The sequence below is a fragment of the Pecten maximus genome, chromosome 15 (genome assembly GCF_902652985.1).
Source record: "Pecten maximus chromosome 15, xPecMax1.1, whole genome shotgun sequence".
Taxonomy (NCBI): domain Eukaryota; kingdom Metazoa; phylum Mollusca; class Bivalvia; order Pectinida; family Pectinidae; genus Pecten; species Pecten maximus.
The window spans coordinates 14001178-14023511 of NC_047029.1; the positions used below are offsets into that span (position 1 = coordinate 14001178).

General features: G+C 35.8%; 1 protein-coding gene across 4 annotated transcripts in view; it reads left to right on the top strand.

Moving 5' to 3' along the window:
- Nucleotides 1–17263, top strand: part of LOC117343470 (SWI/SNF-related matrix-associated actin-dependent regulator of chromatin subfamily D member 1-like) — a 36611-nt gene extending 19348 nt beyond the window's left edge. For 2 of the 4 annotated variants that reach the window (XM_033905830.1, XM_033905832.1), the window contains 5 exons: nt 10065–10119; nt 10476–10562; nt 12711–12833; nt 16120–16221; nt 16818–17263. In XM_033905830.1, the coding sequence (XP_033761721.1) occupies nt 10065–10119; nt 10476–10562; nt 12711–12833; nt 16120–16221; nt 16818–16871 (421 nt within the window). In that variant the 3' untranslated portion in view covers nt 16872–17263. The remainder of the gene's footprint in view (nt 1–10064; nt 10120–10475; nt 10563–12710; nt 12834–16119; nt 16222–16817) is intronic. The other 2 variants (XM_033905831.1, XM_033905833.1) reach the window with 2 other exon arrangements.
- Nucleotides 17264–22334: the final 5071 nt, after the last annotated feature.

Consider the following 22334-nt stretch of genomic DNA (forward strand, 5'->3'; position numbering starts at 1 on the left):
CACACTTCGATACATGTCCGGGTTATGTCATTGTGCTTGTGTATATGTTTATCACCGGATCGACAGATGGCGCTTAACAAGGAAAGTTAACTCTAATTTCATACTTCATACTTCAGGAATTAGATTTTCTAGAATAAAAACAAAATTCAAATGAATTTACTTGTTGTTATTTTGTCCGACCGGACATGTCAACGATCGCATCAAGCCTATAGAGGTAAGTTTTTGTGTATGCATGAATTATTGTATGCAGCATAGAGTTACATTTGCTTTTCAGAAAGGGAGATAGTTAACTAGTACCAATTCAAAGTCGTAACGTTACCCACAAACCCGTACCCAAATTTTGGCGAAGACGTACCCGCAAAAACTGGCGAACCCGTACCCTTCTTTTTCAATTAAAATAATAAAGAATATTAAAGTTAGTTTGATAGTAAAAATGTTTTTATCTATTCCAGCATGTATCTCGTTATTTTAGGTACATACAATCTATGTAGAAACATACACTACACGTATGTACATGAAACCAGCCAGCTATGATTTCAATCTGACAAAATGAACAACGACCAATTTTTTGTTTGTTTTTGTTGTTGTCCTTTTTAATAGAAACCGGCAAATAAAATGATGTGTGTGTAATGAAAACACGTGTCGTACATGCTATTGCAGTGTAAACTAAAACCGCGCACTAGCAAAACCATTTTCCGTAAAATGAACACGGATAACACTTATGTACGGCTATTTTTTTTTTCTTTGATGTACGGTACGGTAAAAAAAAACCATTTATGTAGCGTAAAAAAATGTACAGGGGAGTCCGCACGTTAAAAATGACGACTTCACAACTAATTCAATATATTATTTATTTCATAGACCCTTTTATGTCGAATACAAATATAGCCTGTCAAATTGTATTGCAGTATTTCAAAGTTAGAGCCTGTAAACAAATTGTGAATCATGACACGAGATCCGTATTAAATAATAAAAAAGGTCGATTAATATTTACTGAAATAAATGATGATATTTCGTGCCATTTGTACACGCAGGGACATACCATACTCCTACATTTGTGTAACCACGGACAGAGCAATTAAAAATCTTAAGTTCCTAATATCTAACATAAAAATGCCGCTGATTTTATTTTGTATCCGACCTTATTGGGCTGATACCAGTGTGATTAGAACCATCTTCTTGGGATCTAGATAAAATTTACCCTACCGCATTTTCCCGACAGTAAACGACCAGTACCTCTGAAAACGGCCCTTTTCAGGGCCGACCTCTCTTCACGAAATGTGAAAAAAATTGAAAATGCACAACCTAATATTTCAAAACGCCAATCGTACGTATTACGTAGTTTCACTCGGGCAACAAACGGTCATTTTTGTACACGTGTTGTTGCAGCAGTACAAGATGGAGAATATTACATTCGGTATTAAACTAACGTTATTTTTTATGTTTCTGGTATCAACAGGATATTCTTTTTATATTAGAAAAGACATAAGCAAACTGATGATGTGGGACAAACAGCACGACACCTAATTTGCTAGTTACGTGACTCCGCCTATTGACAGATTTCGTCACCTGTCACCGTCTTCCAATGAACACAAGTAGGCGGAGACGCGGGTTAGTTGACAGCTAGACAGGCGCCAAAGTTATATAAACTAATCCAATTAGACTACACCGCAGGTGGGCGGAGTCACGGATAGATGATCTGTCGTGTCAGATGATCACTTGTCTCAATGATTGTTATATTTAATATTAATGCATTTATTGATCACTTGGAAACTGTATGTATGTATTCATGGTCATGATGAAATAATAAGATTTTGTAAGTATTGTATTTCAGGTTTCAGATTTGAAATTCTGTAATTAACATATCCCACGGACAGTGAAGTGATCACCGAAGGCTTGATTCACAAAATACATCGATATACATTCGTCCGATTGCAATGAAATGTCGCACGATGTTAGATATAAGTACAATTTGTATGTTACAGAAAAAGAATACTCTAAACATATTAATTAACGAATTCCTGGGCGTGCAAAAGTCACTGGACACCGATATATGTATTTAATTCTATACAATTTTTCATTAAAAGGACGTCATTTTCATTTAAATTAATTTTGTAAGATGGGTACGACTTCGCCAATTTCCCTGGGTACGAGCCCGCCAATTTTAAGTACGATTCCGCCAACGTTGGGTGCGATTCCGCCAATTTTGGGTACGAGTTTGTTTGGGTACGGGTTGGAAAGGGTACGAGTTAGCCATAATTCGGTACTGAATTCGTACTCAGTAGGCATTGAGAAATTAGCGGTCCACCTAATGTCCTATGAGGTTTTTTGCACGCCCTGCAATTCGGTAAGTGATATTTTAAGATTATATTTTCTGTATCATGCAGATGAACATAGAACCTATAACATGCAAAATTTGATTTTGATTGTACAGGCGAAGTTAAATGCAAGGTGAGTGTCCCGCGAGGTGTTCGCACGCCACATGATTTTGAAATGTGCCGATCAATTACAGTATGTACCAGTACCACCTAGTGAGTGTCCTGTGGCGCCGTACCTTGACGTATCGGTTACTGTCACTGATTTGGTCACTGATGATTTAACTGCCAAAATTTAAAAACTACATGTTTGTCCGTTATATAAGAATTATAAATAATATTCACATTTCCCTCCACAAGTTCGTTTATAAGAATTATAAAAGAAATAACTTCAAACGTATTTCTCTCCTATATCCGTTTATAAGAATTATAAAAGAAATAACTTTATCACACTCAACATTAATATCGGGGCTGTATTGAAACCCCATACTTAACTGCTATACCCCGCCACACTTCCTACATATATGTGTCGAACAGACTTAGTCATATAGTAAATCCGATGTCCTTTCAATGGAACAGATATTATTTTGGAATTTGATGGTATTTTCTGAACTAGATTTTTTTTTTTTTATAATTATATTCTATATATCATGCATGTATTGTCACAGTAAAACTTATAGAGTTCGCACCATAGTGGAGCTCATGCTTGAATTTCTCTTCTGTGTCAATTGCACAATGTGTTTTTATATACATGTATATAAAATATAGATAAAATATTGTTTAAATATCCAACTGCATATACAAATAGATAAAATATTGTTTAAATATCCAACTGATTGTTCAATTTATCGTGATCTTTAGCCTGTAATTATATAAATATCATGGAAGCATCCAACTTATACCTGCAATTAATGCGAATTAGACAAAAAAAATCATGCAAGTGCTGATTAATTTTTTAGTTATATTTGCGAGTAATATATATATAAGTTAATAACAAGTGCTACCGAAACCAGAGACATAATTTTCTATTATAACGGGCCGTATATAACATTAACATCTTTCTAATTTTCTATTATAACGGTTCATATATAACATGTAAAATTTGAATAATTTCCCGTTTTAACGGGTTGTTTATAACTTGTAAAACATTTGAATAATGTTCTATTATAACGGGCCGTTTATAACATGTAATGACTTACATAATATCCTTCGGATGGTATATATAAAAATACATTGTTCAATTGACACAGAAGAGAAATTCAGAATGGCCATTTATGGTTCGAACTTTAGAAGTTTTACTGTGACAATACATTCATAATAGAAGTTTGAAATTAATTTCAAACATGATGTGAAAAAAATGTTGAAGAACTTAAATTCTTTCTTGCCAAAACAGCGAGAGTAATTTTTCAACATATCTACTTGACCTCCCTTCTAAGCTAGCCTATTCCTATTGTAAATTTCGAATTTGTAACATTTAATTACCAATCGAATACATAAGATGGAATAACATCCTAAGAGAAAATAGAATCTGTAGTCTTCGTAACCTGAATGAAATAGGAGACGAATTCCATTACCTATTAAATTGTATCATCAAATAGCATTAAACAGAAAAAAAATATGTATTTAGATACTATTATGAAAGACCTTGTCATTAAAATTTAATACACTTTTTAATTTTGTAGTAGACGATGAATTGAAATCGCTTGTGAAATCAATTAAAGAAATAAGTATACGACTCAACAATATTTAACATAATCTCTTGCTTAACAAATGTATCGATGTATTATATCATATGTCCTGTACAAATTTTGTATGTATATACAAATGTAATTCTCTAAACTTTATATGTTTATGAGAATAAAATATTGTCATTTCTCAGTTTTGGGTATATGAAGGAGCCAATTAAGGTTAATTATTCAATAGGCAAATCTTCGAAACTCACTTAATTAAAAAATATATATCTGTTTGATTTGAACAAAATATGCATTTCCGTCAAGCTCCGTGTACGTACTAACAAGCAATTATTAGCACGTGCCGATTAAACCGCCAAAAATCACGGACACCTGTGGTGCAGTGACAGGTGTGTGACGAGTTTGTGAGCCGTAATTTCACACCTGGTATTTACGTAATTCTCCGAACATGTTTGTATATCATTTTAGTCCTGTTTTAAGAGAAGACATCACTTACGACACATCAATGAAACGTAAAATCTCACGGATCCCAATCACTTCACGATATGTATACAATTAAAAAAAAAACACAAACACAAAAAAACATACACTTTAATTGTTGCGAGTTTAATAAGTTTTAGTTTTAATCTTAATTAGTCACGGTCAACTTAATTGTAGGCCTATACTTTTTCATCATAAAAACAACCAAGTTAAAACTATGGTTTTAATAAGGGACTTATGTACATACAGAATACATGGTCAGTGTCTTAAAATATAAGCTGTATTTTGGCGAGGGTAAATAAAGACCACTTTTGTCTTTCTGTCCCGAGCCAAAAATACAGCTGATATTTTAAGACACTGACCATGTATTCTATTTATCCTACAGCAGTCATCAAAATAATCATCAAAAGTCATCATTTTGAAGTGAAACGGTGTCAAAAATGATTGAAATATGTTCGCCTTTTAAACGTAGTTTCACTTTCAAGTAGCTCAGTCGAACTTACGCACGTGCTAAGATTCCAAAATACAACTGTTTCCGTCACTGCCGTATACAGCGAAAATATATATGGTGGGTGTATTCCGACATTGCGGTGGCATTTGCACGATAAACATCTATATATGTCTCTGTTTTAATAAGTAACTATGATATGTACCTGTACGCAAACTATCAATAATGTTATAATGTTTGGAAATCACCTTTACATGAATCTTTCTCAGACATTTAATCGTCGGCAATCCATGAGACCATGACATGTTAAAAACGGGATGAAAATATGTTTCTGTAGAAGTACATTGTAAGTTCCAACACCGATTTTTCATTCTGGAGATATTTAGTCTGTTGTACATCATAATTAATCTACAATATATTTTTTACCTTTTGAATGAATTAAGTGTCCTTCATGACTAAAAGCAGATAATGCGTTAGTTTACTGTACGTGTGTATCGTCTTTACTCGCAAACCAGAGTATCCAGACCTGATTCATTGTTGGTATGTTTATTTGAATACCAATTTGCGAATAAAATCGCAAATAATTTTAGAAAAAAAATGATGCCGCGTTCCTTTTTATAGTAATGATTTATAATAAGAAATGGTAAACACATAACTAATATACATTAATTGGTGATTGACAAAATATTGAATCGTGTATTACATATGTATGTCCTTTGAATAACACACACTTACCTGCGATAACGTAGCTCTGGACGACGGACGGACAATTTCTGACAGATGGTCGTCGTCAGCCTGCCGGAGAACAGTGATCATGAATTCTCTTACCTGTATACCTGACATGCCCAGTCGCTCATAATAACAATTTTTTTTTAAATTTCAAATTCATTTTATTCTCTTTTCACATATTGACATGATATATAGAGATAAACATATTTACAATATAATATATACAATTAAAGTAGTGTTCGTAGTTGATACATGGCACAGTTTCACTACAAAATATTTTCATTCTTATTTATCAAGGAGGACGAATCATGTTGTTAATTAATCTGATAAAAATACACATTTTCATTAGTTTTTTAACATCAGTCATATTCATTAATTTGTTAATTCAATAATATTTGGTCTCGACCAATAGTATTTGTCTATATATAAAACAACAAAAACAACGCACATTTTATTATTGTTTTTAAGCAATTAAATATAGATAAACATATACACAAGCACAATGACATAACCCGGACATGTATCGAAGTGTGTCGGTCATAAAACGACACTAATTTCTGAATGTCTGTATGTGCAGTACCGCATACGTCCAATTTCTGAAAAGCAAATATAATACAATCACATACACAATAACTTACCTGTATAGGCTTGATGCGATCGTTGACATGTCCGGTCGGACACAATAACAAAAAGTCAAACGATTTGTATTTGAATTTTCTGTTTTTATTCTAATTCCTGAAGTATGTACAGTACAGTAAAACATATGTTCCGTGAAGTATGACTTTAGAGTTACCTTTTCTTGTTAAGCGCCATCTATCGGGATCTATCGATTACCGCATGGCTCTCTGAGACTCGGAACGTGAAGTTGATGCGTGTAAACAAACAATTTACTTCGGAATCTATACGGTATCATAACGCTGCAATATTGAAACAAAACGATTAAACAACACCTTATTTACGGAGTAATCAATGTGGAAGGAGTTGATGTCTATGATTATTCTCATTTTTTTTCTTGGGCGGCCTTCGGTAAACATTAAAACAACATAAATCTACGACCGCAGCATCGTATGGCCAAAATGATCGCTTCAAAGGTGAATCATTTTCGAGTGCTATGATATATTTCAATGACAAAATCAATTAAATACAGGGTCGTGTTGAAGCCACTTAAGCTATAATCTTTAATTTTACGTAATGACCGCCGGGTGATGAAACATGCAAACAAACTAGAAAAAAATCGAACACGTTCGTTTTTTAGATTGAATTTTAATGTTTAATAATACACTTGAATTTCTTTCCGACTGCTGTTGATACCTGAAACATAAAATAAGACACTGTTACATAAATGTGATGACATAAATGTGATGACTTTACACTAAACATCAAGCTACACGTATAATAGGCCTACTGACAGAGTGACCATGTCAGACCAGAACACAGGTAAACACTGGCTGATCGGCACTCGCCTAAGGCTACCCCACGCTGTGTGGGCGTTGGTGCGTGACATGATCACACCGGTACGTTTAAAAATGTTATGCCTAATTTCCTCATGGTTTATACCTAATCTCCTCACGAAATGCCTAAATTCCTCAGTTAGGCCTAAAATCCTCGTGGAAGTTCTAATTTCCTCATTTTGTACCTAATCTCCTCGTGGAATGCCTAATATAATCGGGAATGCCTAATTATTAGGCATTCCACGAGGAAATTAGTACTTTTCTGGGTACCAGTGCAAGATCCCACTGGGATCTCTTGTTAATTTTGTCATGAATTTATACACCTGTGATATTACAGTCAAACCTGCTCTAACGACCGCCTGTCTATAACGACTGATTTTCAGATTCCCTCTGAGATTAATCTATATAACGGCCCTATGTATAGTGAACACCTGTCTAATGTGATTAACAACTGATGATTTTGGAACAGCGGTTGCTAGTTTATTTTTTATAAAGACCAATTTCTCAGCTCTCAGTAGTTATCCTCATAAATTCCTGGACATGCACTTTGACCCTGGTTTGATAATGTAATCAAAAGACCCGACCACCTATTATAATTAGTTTAACTGCCCTGGGGCTGGGTGAGAGGAATCAATTACCATGCAGTCAAAATGTATGTGTACAATAATAGAACATGCAAGTTTTGGGAAATTACGGGCATATTGCTGTTTGTGCACACTTTTATATATACAGCTGCATACATTAAAACATAAACACAAATGTAAGCACTATACACAAAAATTTACAGTAAACTGGTTGGTACAAAAATCTCAACTTATCTGTGAAGGCAACCTGTCTATTGTGACTGTTTTTCTGTCTCCCCTTGGGCGGTCTTTGTAGACAGATTTGACTGAACTTCATTTTTATTCGTCTTCCAGTTTTATATTGCATTTTGATAATACTTTTCAATACCAATTTGCGATTAAGATTATTTTAAAAGAGATGGTTTTCACCAAAAATAATAATGGTGTTTTTCTTGTTATGAGTGAGATCATCTACTCAGTATGTTAACTTTATATTGTAGTGTGGCCCCTACTCAGTATGTTAACTTTATATTGTAGTGTGGCCCCTACTCAGTATGTTAACTTTATATTGTAGTGTGGCCCCTACTCAGTATGTTAACTTTATATTGTAGTGTGGCCCCTACTCAGTATGTTAACTTTATATTGTAGTGTGGCCCCTACTCAGTATGTTAACTTTATATTGTAGTGTGGCCCCTACTCAGTATGTTAACTTTATATTGTAGTGTGGCCCCTACTCAGTATGTTAACTTTATATTGTAGTGTGGCCCCTACTCAGTATGTTAACTTTATATTGTAGTGTGGCCCCTACTCAGTATGTTAACTTTATATTGTAGTGTGGCCCCTACTCAGTATGTTAACTTTATATTGTAGTGTGGCCCCTACTCAGTATGTTAACTTGATATTGTAGTGTGGCCCCTACTCAGTATGTTAACTTTATATTGTAGCGTGGCCCCTACTCAGTATGTTAACTTTATATTGTAGTGTGGCCCCTACTCAGTATGTTAACTTTATATTGTAGTGTGGCCCCTACTCAGTATGTTAACTTTATATTGTAGTGTGGCCCCTACTCAGTATGTTAACTTGATATTGTAGTGTGGCCCCTACTCAGTATGTTAACTTGATATTGTAGTGTGGCCCCTACTCAGTATGTTAACTTTATATTGTAGTGTGGCCCCTACTCAGTATGTTAACTTTATATTGTAGTGTGGCCCCTACTCAGTATGTTAACTTTATATTGTAGTGTGGCCCCTACTCAGTATGTTAACTTTATATTGTAGTGTGGCCCCTACTCAGTATGTTAACTTTATATTGTAGTGTGGCCCCTACTCAGTATGTTAACTTTATATTGTAGTGTGGCCCCTACTCAGTATGTTAACTTTATATTGTAGTGTGGCCCCTACTCAGTATGTTAACTTGATATTGTAGTGTGGCCCCTACTCAGTATGTTAACTTGATATTGTAGTGTGGCCCCTACTCAGTATGTTAACTTTATATTGTAGCGTGGCCCCTACTCAGTATGTTAACTTTATATTGTAGTGTGGCCCCTACTCAGTATGTTAACTTTATATTGTAGTGTGGCCCCTACTCAGTATGTTAACTTTATATTGTAGTGTGGCCCCTACTCAGTATGTTAACTTTATATTGTAGTGTGGCCCCTACTCAGTATGTTAACTTTATATTGTAGTGTGGCCCCTACTCAGTATGTTAACTTGATATTGTAGTGTGGCCCCTACTCAGTATGTTAACTTTATATTGTAGTGTGGCCCCTACTCAGTATGTTAACTTTATATTGTAGTGTGGCCCCTACTCAGTATGTTAACTTTATATTGTAGTGTGGCCCCTACTCAGTATGTTAACTTTATATTGTAGTGTGGCCCCTACTCAGTATGTTAACTTTACGTTGTAGTGTGGCCCCTACTCAGTATGTTAACTTGATATTGTAGTGTGGCCCCTACTCAGTATGTTAACTTGATATTGTAGTGTGGCCCCTACTCAGTATGTTAACTTTATATTGTAGTGTGGCCCCTACTCAGTATGTTAACTTTATATTGTAGTGTGGCCCCTACTCAGTATGTTAACTTTATATTGTAGTGTGGCCCCTACTCAGTATGTTAACTTTATATTGTAGTGTGGCCCCTACTCAGTATGTTAACTTTATATTGTAGCGTGGCCCCTACTCAGTATGTTAACTTTATATTGTAGTGTGGCCCCTACTCAGTATGTTAACTTTATATTGTAGTGTGGCCCCTACTCAGTATGTTAACTTTATATTGTAGTGTGGCCCCTACTCAGTATGTTAACTTTATATTGTAGTGTGGCCCCTACTCAGTATGTTAACTTGATATTGTAGTGTGGCCCCTACTCAGTATGTTAACTTTATATTGTAGTGTGGAGGGACCTGATTCCAGGAAGACTGCCTGTTATGATATTGAAGTGGAAGTTGTAAGTCATCATTCTAACTATCAATCATTAAGTCACATATCTAAAAAAAAAATACATTAAAAAAAATGTTACTGGTGGTAAATATTTGAAAACACTTCAGGTTGTTCAATATTATATATTAAGTATGGATCCTTATGTTGTAAATATTTTGTTATTTAAACAGGACACATAAGTGTTTCATTTACTAAGTTAAATTAGCTTTTCAGTCAATATTTGAAAATGAAAAGTTCTGTATTGTGTTAATTTTCATGAATGACTTGAATGAAAAGTTATATCTGGATTGAAAATGAAAAGTGGCAGGCTTTGATATAACTACAGTCAAGAGTTTGTGTGACAAGAAAAAGTTTAAATTTCAGGATGACACCCTTAAACAGCAGATGAACTCCTTCCTGTTGTCAACACAGAGTCAACAGGAAATAGCAAGCCTTGATTCCAAGGTATGGGTAAGTCTGACGTCACCACGTCAGCATGCTTAGACTTCAACAACTGCTAGGTTAAATTTGTCCTATATTTGGTGTAAAATCTGCATGTCTTGCCCTTCTGATTGTCAAACTGGATAGTCTCTTAAAACTGCACTCAGATAATCATCAAGTTTGAATTTGTAAAATATTCTGGGACACCATTATGATAAGACAATGTTCATATTTCTTGAATCCACAAAAAAAGGGAAAAAGAGAAAAAAAGAGAGAAAAAATCTGAATATCACAGTTCATCATACCAGTAGCTTCGTTTTGTTTCCATACGTGCAAGTAAGGCTACTCAAAGAGATAATAACCATTTCAAGTTCACCTTGCAAGATTGTTGTGGTTTAATAGTTATGTCAAGATCAAATTGCATGGAACCTGAAATGCATGAACTTGTTAATAAGGTTATAATCAAACTTATGTGGACACTAACTGACATAAAGCCTTTTTAGTTGGTAAAGAAATTTTGAATTTTAAATGAACATTTCTGAGGAACATGGGATGATAAGGTAGTGGTTTATACTGTACACTCAACTTAATATAGTGTTGAACTTGCAGTTTTGCCTTTGTAAGTTTGGCTTATTTACTTGACTGAACTTAACCCCCTTTTACACTGGATAAGATACCTTTCTATAACTGGAAAGTCCTTGGTAAGATTAATGGAATAATTCACCCTATTAGGGGCAGAGGCATCTCAACCCACAGGATAATAACTAAGTTCCCAAACATGAGTTTTACCCCAAGGGTCGAGATCCCCTTTTCTCACATACTTCACAATTATCCGGCGGTTGCTAGGGAAAAGATGAATCGATCTCACACAGGTGATAAAGACAGCTGGCACGCGCTATATGATGCTGCTCACAATAACGTAACGTCATCATTTTACGTTGAGTAACTATGTCTTAAATGATGACGTCATTAATTTTGACACACATTCCAAGGAGCATTGCAAATGGCGCGATGAAAAACTTTCATAAGAGCTTACATTTGCTTGCAAGTATGTGAGAAAAATAATCAAACATGGGTCTGTTCGGTGAACAAGGATATCTCAACCGTCGTGTAAGAGTTAGGCTGGCCAGCACTCAGCAAGCCTCGTGCTGACTGGCCAAACCCCTACACTCAGGTTGAGATATCCCTGTCCACAGAACAGACCAATGTTAGATTCTGTTAGTCTCACTCCCGGCGTCCGTATCCAAGCAAAGAATTTAAAATACACACCTCACGTCCTTCTAATTTGGTTTATACATTCATTAGAGGTCTAGGTGTGATGTTATGGCTAAATAATGCAGAAAAAAATTATATTTTTTTTTCGCATTTTACCATTTTATGGACTTTTTTGGCACCAAGACCCACTTTAAAGTTTTTGGGGTCAGTTTTTGGAAATCTTGTAAGTCCACAGTATACACCTCACACCCTTCTAATTCGGTTTATACATCCATTAGAGGTCTAGGGATGATGTTATGTGACCAACAATTTCAAAATGACATGCTTATACATGCATAAAAAATGCTGCCGGTGAGCTTCGCAATCATTGATTGCGCTTATTTTCCTCCTCTTATGTATCTAATATTGACATTACATCAATTCAAGACAATATTGATATTTACCTATAGCTGATTAAAATAAAATTGTCAATGTGATGTCATGGTATTGTTTATAAAATCCTGATGTCATGGTATTGTTTATAAAATCCTGATGTCATGATATTGTTTATAAAATCCTGATGTCATGGTATTGTTTATAAAATCCTGATGTCATGGTATTGTTTATAAAATCCTGATGTCATGGTATTGTTTATAAAATCCTGATGTCATGGTATTGTTTATAAAATCCTGATGTCATGGTATTGTTTATAGAATCCTGATGTCATGGTATTGTTTATAGAATCCTGATGTCATGGTATTGTTAATAAAATCCTGATGTCATGGTATTGTTAATAAAATCCTGATGTCATGGTATTGTTTATAAAATCGTGATGTCATGGTATCGTTTACATGACATCATACAGTGGTTGAGAACATGCAAAGAACATGTGTAGCTTCTCATGAACCCAACCCTACGGTGAAATAAGAAAATTTCACACTGGTCCAGTAAAATTACTCATTTCATCTTACCATTATTGTTTAGATCCATGAGACAGTGGAGACTATTAACCAGCTGAAGACGAACCGGGAATTCTTCCTTAGCTTTGCCAAGGATCCACAGGAATTCATAAATAACTGGCTCATTTCCCAGACACGGGATCTCAAGGTATGTACATTAGGAACCCTCTCAAATCTGACGGGGTACATTTATAGATAGTTACAGAAAGAATCTTTATGTATAAACATTCATATAACTTTATATCAAATACATGAGTCATGCCAATTTAATGGAAGTTTTGTGTTGTGTCCATCACAATAAGTAATTGGCAGCAGTGTTCCAGCTAGGTCGGGTTAGCAGGGCGCGGCGCCCTGCCCCTAATTCAAAGTTAGAAATGCGCCCCGCCCCTTTTCCTGTAGTACTGCCCTTTTTCTAAGTGTCATTGATGCTCATTTTGCCTCGTATACTCTAAATCCGATTTGCTGAAGCCATGCAATATACAGTCAGTCAGTCACTAATTGGCCACATGTAACACTAGTCCCCTTACCTGTGTTTAGACCCTTATCCACGGTACTGATGTACGCTGCCCGAGGCAGTGATCGGTCAGCTGGGGATCGAGATGGTGTTTTAATAGATTCATTTAACCGTGACGAGTCGATACTGACGATGGGATCGGTTGGTAATCCAATTAAATCATAATCACGACGGCTTTTTGAAGATTAACAAAGTAATGATAATGGATGGAAATGTTGTTTTACTTATGTAAACAACTTTTGACAAGACCGAAAAGAGCCGCACGTTTGTCGTAAAGTTATCCCATGAGCACGTGTGCATTGGCGATCGATCTATATATCTTTGAAATTTTCTTCACGTGACAACACGAAATCCTTCTGGTTTTAACCAAGCAACTTTTAGGTAAATGATCATGAGATCACTTTCCAGTGATTTTCCAGTAATCAAAATGAGCTTTCGGTTGATTTTATTTGATGAAGTTTGGCGGGACGCCGGAAATGGTTCGTTGTAAATGCAGATGTCGCAAATTCCTTGTTGGATTGCGGATTTCTATACAAAATGTTTATTTTTCATAAATAAATAAAGGACATATAAAAATATCTTCTCATGTGAATAATGGTTGCAAAAGTTTAGTTTATATTGTGTTATTTTCGTATCAGAAATGCCGACTCTGCATTAACTGCGGGTCATGTGATAGCCAAGTGAATACATTTCTAACAACACGCGGGGACCGTTTGTTTACGAGAGCAACGGAACAAATGTTTGATCAGAAACTTGCGAATCATAACCGGCTCTAATTCGTTTACCATTTCTTATAAGTAATTCAAGAAAATGTTAACTTGCTATAATTTCCTGATTTTAGTTTACCGTTATTTCTAAAGAGTCTAAAGTGAAAGTAGAAATTTACCGCCGCTTACAAGATGCATCGTAGTTATTTGGACGAAGTTTATTCAGATATTAAATAATAGAATTTCTTTTACTTAATCATTTTTTCTCGTATATGCTTGACCACATTTTCTCCTTTGCTCCATAATATCTTCACTTACAATTAGTCGTCTTACAATCACAACGGACAGACCAGAGACCTATATTAATTAGTTAGTATATATATGTAGGTATATGGACAGACCAACTTCTTGTTGAAAATATCGCTCTGTTGACTATAATCTGATAGTAACTTTTTGATTGGACGTAATTATCGTATATGGATTCTATCAATACACCCTTAAATTGAAATAATGCTAATATCATTTTATTTTTGAATTACTCTAGGTCATTACTTTTACCATCAAAATTTAAAACAATATTTGAAGAATAAAGAGAAGAAAGAAGATATTTTTACACACAAACGAAATAATAAAAAAAAATCAACATATTTCTATTTGTCTCTATGAATCAGGTCATATGTAATGCATGAATGTACTCGAATTGTCCTGTAAAATAAGGTAGAAGATAGGTAGGCCTGGAAAAAAAGTCGCGCACAAAAATGCCCTTTTTTTTAGGCAGCGCCCTGCCCTTTTCAAATCCTAGCTGGAACACTGGGCAGTATTATGTTCATTTTGATGTACAAGTAACCATTTGTTTCAATGAATTTGTACAACTTCAGAGTAGTACACTTTAGATTGAATGAGATTGTTCACTTAAAATCATCCTCGAGGATGACTTTCAATAATCACTTATACCTGTGTTTGTCATTGAGACCATGCCTGATGATTATACCTGTGTTTGTCATTGAGACCTCCTTGAGAATGACTTTCAATAATCACTGATACCTGTGTTTGTCATTGAGACCATGCCTGATGATAATCCCACCCATATCCCAATGGGAGAAATTAAGGAGCTTCATGCATTTGAGATCACAGCGATAAAAAATAAAGGAGGTCTGGAGTTTGATACAGCTTCAGCGTTCGAATTTAACGCTCGCACACTCGCTAAATGCGAGCTGATTTTTCATTTTGCGAGTAGAAAATTGTGGTACTTGCATTTTTCTGCGAGTGCATATAAATCCTGGTAAAACCGACACACATAGTAAAACATCGACGAAAACTTGAAACAAAAACCGACACACAGACAATGCATTATCTTGGTGACGCTTGTACACAGCACTCGTTAGTTTCAAGCGTCTCAAAGACTACGATATACATGAATATATTGTAATGGAAAAGAAACGAGAGTTTCCGAGAAACAAAGCACGATTCGCTTTGAAAATACAACATCATCGGTAAATGTTTTGTTCTTACTTGAAATTCTATCAGTACTTACTGTTTTGTCCATTTTCTAATTTAACAAGTCAACTTCAGATATGACAAAAACAAAATGAAATTTTTAAATGAAAAATTCGTTTTTTTTCCGAATCAGGTGTAGACTATGTTGTAAAATCATGATGGACAGGGAATAGCATTTTAATTAGATAGAATTTTATTAATACTTATTTCATTATTAGTCAAAGATTTTATGAGAAATCATACATGATTAAATCAAATGAAATGACTGATTTTTTTTTCTTGAAAATAAATTATTAACATGTAATTAAAAAAATATATAGAATCAAAATCCTTTAATATTCATTGGAAACAAAAAACAAAAAGATTAATTGTATTTTGTCTCAAATAAAAACTTTATTTGAAGCAAGTAAAGATTATTTATCATAAAACATCTGTTATATTTAATGTTAACACATAATTTCAAAATTGCGAGTAAGCTTGTAATTTTGCGAGTTAAAATTTTATCCACTCGCAACAACGTGCGAGTTACTAAAAAAGTTAAATTCTACCCCTGCAGCTTACTATAGACAGATGGACTGATAACTATACAATCCCCTGAAAAGGCTACCAAGTACAATGTCATAATTCTGCCACAGTATTAAAAAGATTTCTTTAGTTTCTAAAGTCACGTTTTGTACTTTTTTGATGTGCTCAGCAAAGAATTTTGGTTATTTCAGACAATCACAGATGTTGCTGGTAACCCAGAGGAGGAAAGACGGGCCGATTATTACTACAAACCGTGGTCACAGGAGGCAGTATGTCGTTACTTCTACGGCAAGGTACGGCTATTTGTATTAATATAAAAACAAAGTTGTTGTGGTATTACGTCTAATGTATATTTTCACTAACAAACATTTTGTTAAGACATTATGAAGTTAGTCGGAATTAAGCAAGGAAAAGAATGTTTGGCTGAAAAGGTCAAGGACTACTATAAGTGGATTTCTGAAATGATCCTGGTTCTTATTGGGAGGTGTATTTAGGATTAGAATGATACAAATCAAATCTAACAAAAGAATATTTATATATTACACATATTTATATAGGTATTTCCATTTCTGTTAACCCAGCAGATATGGAGGATGGATGTGTATGATGTACATTTTATTCCCTTGCCACATGAATGAGTTCTATTTTCAATTTGTCATATCTGACCAGTGATTCCAATTAAATGTTGTTATGTAGCTTTGATAACTTACGGATTCCTATCCAGGTGTTAGGCTGTAAAATTCAGCTACCTTGTAGTTAAGCATCAAAATAAAAAGTGACTTTTTTTTTTTCATGTTTTTGAAAATGAACCTCAAAACATGCACGAGTGTGCACTATTCCCGAATATTTATGGTACATTCTAGTAACACATGTTAATTGTTAATTTTAGGTACAACAGCGACGGATGGAACTAGAACAGGCACTGGGAATACGCAATACATAGCATAAATATCATCAACCTGTGGTGACTCGAGAGAACAGGACATCAACAACTGTTGCTGGTGTGGGAGAATTCCAGCATCTTCTGATGTTGTTAGTGATTGAGAGACAAACTAGCTTATAAACACAAAAAGTCATCTGGGAATATGATTATTACACAGCTTGAAAATTTGTTAAAATCTGATACATGGCCATAAAATTGAAGATGAAAAGACTTTGTACAAGTGTATATACATCATACAAGATGCATCTAGTTATCAAAATCATCATTTTATCATTGCCCATTTCATAGATATGTTGTAATCATTTTTGTAAACTGGAAAGTGTTCAAATAAAGCTTGTATATTTAATGTACAAGTTACAAAATCTGTTGTAAATAAATTTTGTGACACTGTATCAATAACTTGGTATATTTTATAAGTTTTAAATATTCTTCAACAAGATAACTGATCAGTCTTATAACGTGTGCATTCGAAGGTCCATATTATCAGATATTTAATGTATTTGTTACTTGTGGAGTAAATGAAGTCTTGGAGGCATTATAGCAACGGTTTATAACAGATTAGTGCTTATACCAAGTGCTTAGTCTAAACATGGATGGGTTGCGAGTTCGAAACCTACGTTGGGCAGTTGCCAGGTACTGACAGTAGGCCGGTTGTTTCTCCGGGTACTCCGGCTTTCCTCCACCTCCAAAACCTGGCACGTCCTTAAATGACCCTGGCTGTTAATAGGACATTAAACAAAAACAAACCAAACCACCAAACATGGGTTTGTTTGGTTTGGTTTGTTTTTGTTTTTGTTTAACATGGATTTAAACCTGACATATTTTACTGGATGTTCAAAAAGCAGTTAGAATTGTTCACTGACATTATTGCATTTTGTAACAAGAGCAAATGTTGCAAAACTGTATTATCTAAAGTCCATTTATATATAGACTAAAAAAGATTTAGGTCTTAATGTTGGACATGAGACATAGGGACTTGACATGCTCCTATAATCCAGAATGAAAAAAAAACCAGGGTCCAACCCCTAGGTACGTGTCAAGTCTTCGAGGTGTGAGTCTCTATTCTACCGTACTCCCTGCCATCAGGATCTTGGGGAAGGTACTTGGATGTATACCCAAATTTAGTCAGATAGACAAAGGGCAATAACTGTATATAACAAGATAATTTGGCAAGATCTGAACAATGTAAGCTACAAATGGACCAACAACAGTGTCCTCTGTTAGTATGGACAGGAGACTGGTCACTTTACTGACCAATGAAAATAATTGAAGATTACTTGTAGTTGAAATATTGTCACATGATAAAAACAGAAATATGAAACCCAGCAGCTAAGTTCCAAACCCAATTTAGTGATATACGTATCCGAAACTAAGCAAGTTACAGATATAATGCTCAATTACAACTAAGTGGTGTACAACGTGGTGTTTTTTAATCAACACTGTTAATTACTTATCTTATAACAGCTGTCCTTGAGTAATCCTTTCCTGTCCGTTTCTCCAGAATTCCAAATGTTTATAAATCCAACAGTTCAAAGGCAATTAATAATTCAATAGAATTGTCATTTAGACAGCTATAAATTAGTTCTCAGTATCAGGCAATTAAGGATCCAACAGAATTCATATAGCTCTCAACAATTTTCAGTTCTGAATAACAATTTGTCTCTTGGTGTATTTATACTGTATTGTCAGATCTTCCAAGTACATTCTCCAATCATGTCTTTTTCTGAAAAAATTCTCTAGAATTCGTTAACACTTGTAAACAAAATATTATGACATCCCTCCTTCTGAACATTCCAGATGGAACTATTTACATATTATTTCATAAGAGTTATTTCCTATGAGTATTTATAACCATATCCATACATCTTACATTTTCTGTAAGGGTTTGTCTCCCTTTAATCAATGGCATATATATAACAACATATATACATTTTTTCCATAAATAAATAGTGACCATCTCAAAAACACGAATACTAGTGAACATGTCTCTGTTAATTAACATCAGATGGCTTTTGAAAAAGATAATATGAACTTCTCTTCCGTCGACAAGCACTTCTGTCAAAGGTCATTGTATGTATGGTACAGAGTTGTCACTAAATGGAACAATTGGTGGTAGTGCATTGTTAAAAAGGACCAATATATATATATATACACACAATTCTTTTTGTGCTGTTGACTGCTCTGGGTTGTAATTACCTTAAGGCAAATATAGTGCACCATGAGGTCGCCTATCTACCTGTTGTACATGTAGTTCAGGCAGATGGAAATTCCTCTTTAGTTTAGCCATTGTTAGCATATCTGATAAGATAATGAGTGGTCGATAGGTCAAGATAACAAAGGATCAACCCAAAACAATTGACAGTCAATAACACATTGTGTCATCATATGATGCAGTTAGAGGTCAAATGAATCTTGTATTTGAAATCATCGCTTGATTTTATATGAAGATTATTTTGATATGACAAAACCAGGCTCTGATATAATTCGCAGACAGAAAGCATCTGGTTAACAAATAGACTGAGAAGAATATACTTTTTGTTAATGACAAAGACACAACATTCAAGTTAAAGCATGATCAAAGTTAACAATTAAGCTCGCACACTCTTCGTTTTATGTGTGATTCTGTAGTTTTTAGATTGTCAATTTTTATCAACCGCAAGCAAACTGTTTTCATATTCCATGATAAATATAAAGAAAAGAGGATTTTTTTTATTAATACTGAAATCGATATAGACTTGACATGTTCTTAGGTAATCTGACTTTAAGGGTCAGGATAACCTATAGCTGTCCTGCTTTGTCTGTTGTTGTGTGCCGTGATGAAACTTTCCACATATCAAACTTCTCTAGTTAGCTCACCTGGTCCAAAGGACCAAGGTGAGCTTATGCCATACCGTTGCGTCCGTCGTCCGTCCGTCCGTCCGTCAACAATTGACTTCTTCTTCATAACCACACATCAGAATTTGACCAAATTTGGTCAGAAGCATCCCTATGGGTAGGGGACTCAAAATTGTACAAATGATGGGGCTGACCCCCTGGGGGCCTCTGGGGCGGGGCCAAAAGGGGTCAATTTTGCGCTATTGATATAAACGACTTCTTCTCTGAAACCAAGCAATGGCTATCACTCATATTTGCCTGGTAGCATCACTATGGGGTGGGGATTCAAAATTGTACAAATGATGGGGCTGACCCCCTAGGGGCCTGAGGGGCGGGGCCAAATGTGGTCAATCTGGCTATATTGGTATAAACGACTTCTTCTCTGAAACCGAGCAATGCCTGTCACTCATATTTGCCTTGTAGCATCAATATGGGGTTGGGATTCAAAATTGTACAAATGATGGGACTGACCCCCTGGGGGCCTCTGGGGCGGGGCCGAAAGGGGTCATTTTTGCACTATTGATATAATCGACTTCTTCTCTGAAACCTAGCAATAGCTATCACTCATATTTGCCTGGTGGCATCACTATGGGGTTGGGATTCAAAATTGTACAAATGATGGGACTGACCCCCCCAGGGGCCTGAGGGGCAGGGCCAAATGTGGTCAATCGGGCTATATTCATATAATTGACTTCTTCTCTGGAACCAAACAATGGATATCTCTCATATTTTACTGGTAGCATTACCTTGGGGTAGGAATTTGAAATTGTACAAATGAAGGTACTGACCCCCTGGGGTCTGAGGGGCGGGGCCAAAAAGGGTCAATTTTAAAGAATTGATATAAACGACTTCTGCTCTGAAACTAAGCAATGGATATCACTCATATTTGCCTGGTAGCATCCCTATGGGGTGGGGATTCAAAATTGTACAAATGATGGGACTGACCCCCCCAGGGGCCTGAGGGGCAGGGCCAAATGTGGTCAATCGGGCTATATTCATATAATTGACTTCTTCTCTGGAACCAAACAATGGATATCTCTCATATTTTACTGGTAGCATTACCTTGGGGTAGGAATTTGAAATTGTACAAATGAAGGTACTGACCCCCTGGGGTCTGAGGGGCGGGGCCAAAAAGGGTCAATTTTAAAGAATTGATATAAACGACTTCTGCTCTGAAACTAAGCAATGGATATCACTCATATTTGCCTGGTAGCATCCCTATGGGGTGGGGATTCAAAATTGTACAAAAGATGGGGCTGACACCCCAGGGGTCTGAGGGGCGGGGCCAAAAGGGGTCAATTTGGCTCTCTTAATATAAACGACTTCTTCTCTGAAACCAAGCGATGGATATTGCTCATATTTGCCTGGTAGCATCACTATGGGGTGGAGATTGAAAATTGTACAATTGATGGAGCTGACCCCCCAGGGGCCTGAGGGGCGGGGCCAAATGTGGTCAATTGGGCTATATTGATATTAGCGAGTGCTTCTCTGAAACCAAGCAATGGATATTGCTCATATTTGCCTGGTAGCATCACTATTGGGTGGGCATTCAAAATTGTGCAAATGGTGAGGCTGACCCCCCAGGGGCCTGAGGGGCGGGGCCAAGAGGGGTCAGTTTAGCTGAATTGATATGAACAACTTCTTGTCTGAAACTAAGCAAGGGATATTGCTCATATTTGCCTGGTAGCATCCTTTTGGGTAGGGATTCAAAATTTTATAAAGGAAGGAACTGACCCCCACTCCCCCCAGGGTGCAGAGGGCGGGGTCAAAGGGGTCAATTGGTTTAAACAACATCTTTTCTGAAACTAAGCAATGGATATCACTCACATTTGTGTGGTAGCATCCCTATGGGGTTTTGCCAAAAGTTAATTTTATTTCATGGATTAATGCATTTTTTGACATAAAATCCTCACGTACCCATATAAAATGCCTATGATATATTGACATAGCAATACCAGTGACAAATATACTTAATCATCATTCTTGTTTCATATGTCATGAAATCCAGGTGAGCGATACAGGCCCTCTGGGCCTCTTGTTCCACTGGTGGGATTGAGCTGGAACTTGGCAGGAATCACCATGAGATAGTCCTGACCAAGTGTTGTTATTTTTCGGGTCGGTCCTAAATCAAAGATGGCCGCTATGGCAGCCAATAGATTCGTCTAGTCCAATGGTCACAGCATACTGGATTCCCATCAATACATGTGTGTAACTAGAATTTCAGGAGGTTATTTGTGAGCATGCGGCTTTAATCCATTTGGGGTGTCATTCGTACTACGTCGGTGTATTTACTTATTTCGACGATTCCAATGTTAGTTATAATCGGGTTTGTGTATGAAATGAACATGGATATTTTTACCCATACGTGTATTCGTTTATTTATTGTTGGACGTGTCAATCAGAAAGACACGCTCTAATTGGTCAGACAATCCGACTGAAGAGCTTGATAAATTAGTCTGATTGGTGTTTACTAGACGCCTACATCCCGTACACTTCTTCTATAACCATTGTTTTGATGATGTCATCTTTACTATGTCGATGAAGTGACGTCACTGCACCGCTCAATTTTCGGTTTTACGACTTCCGGAG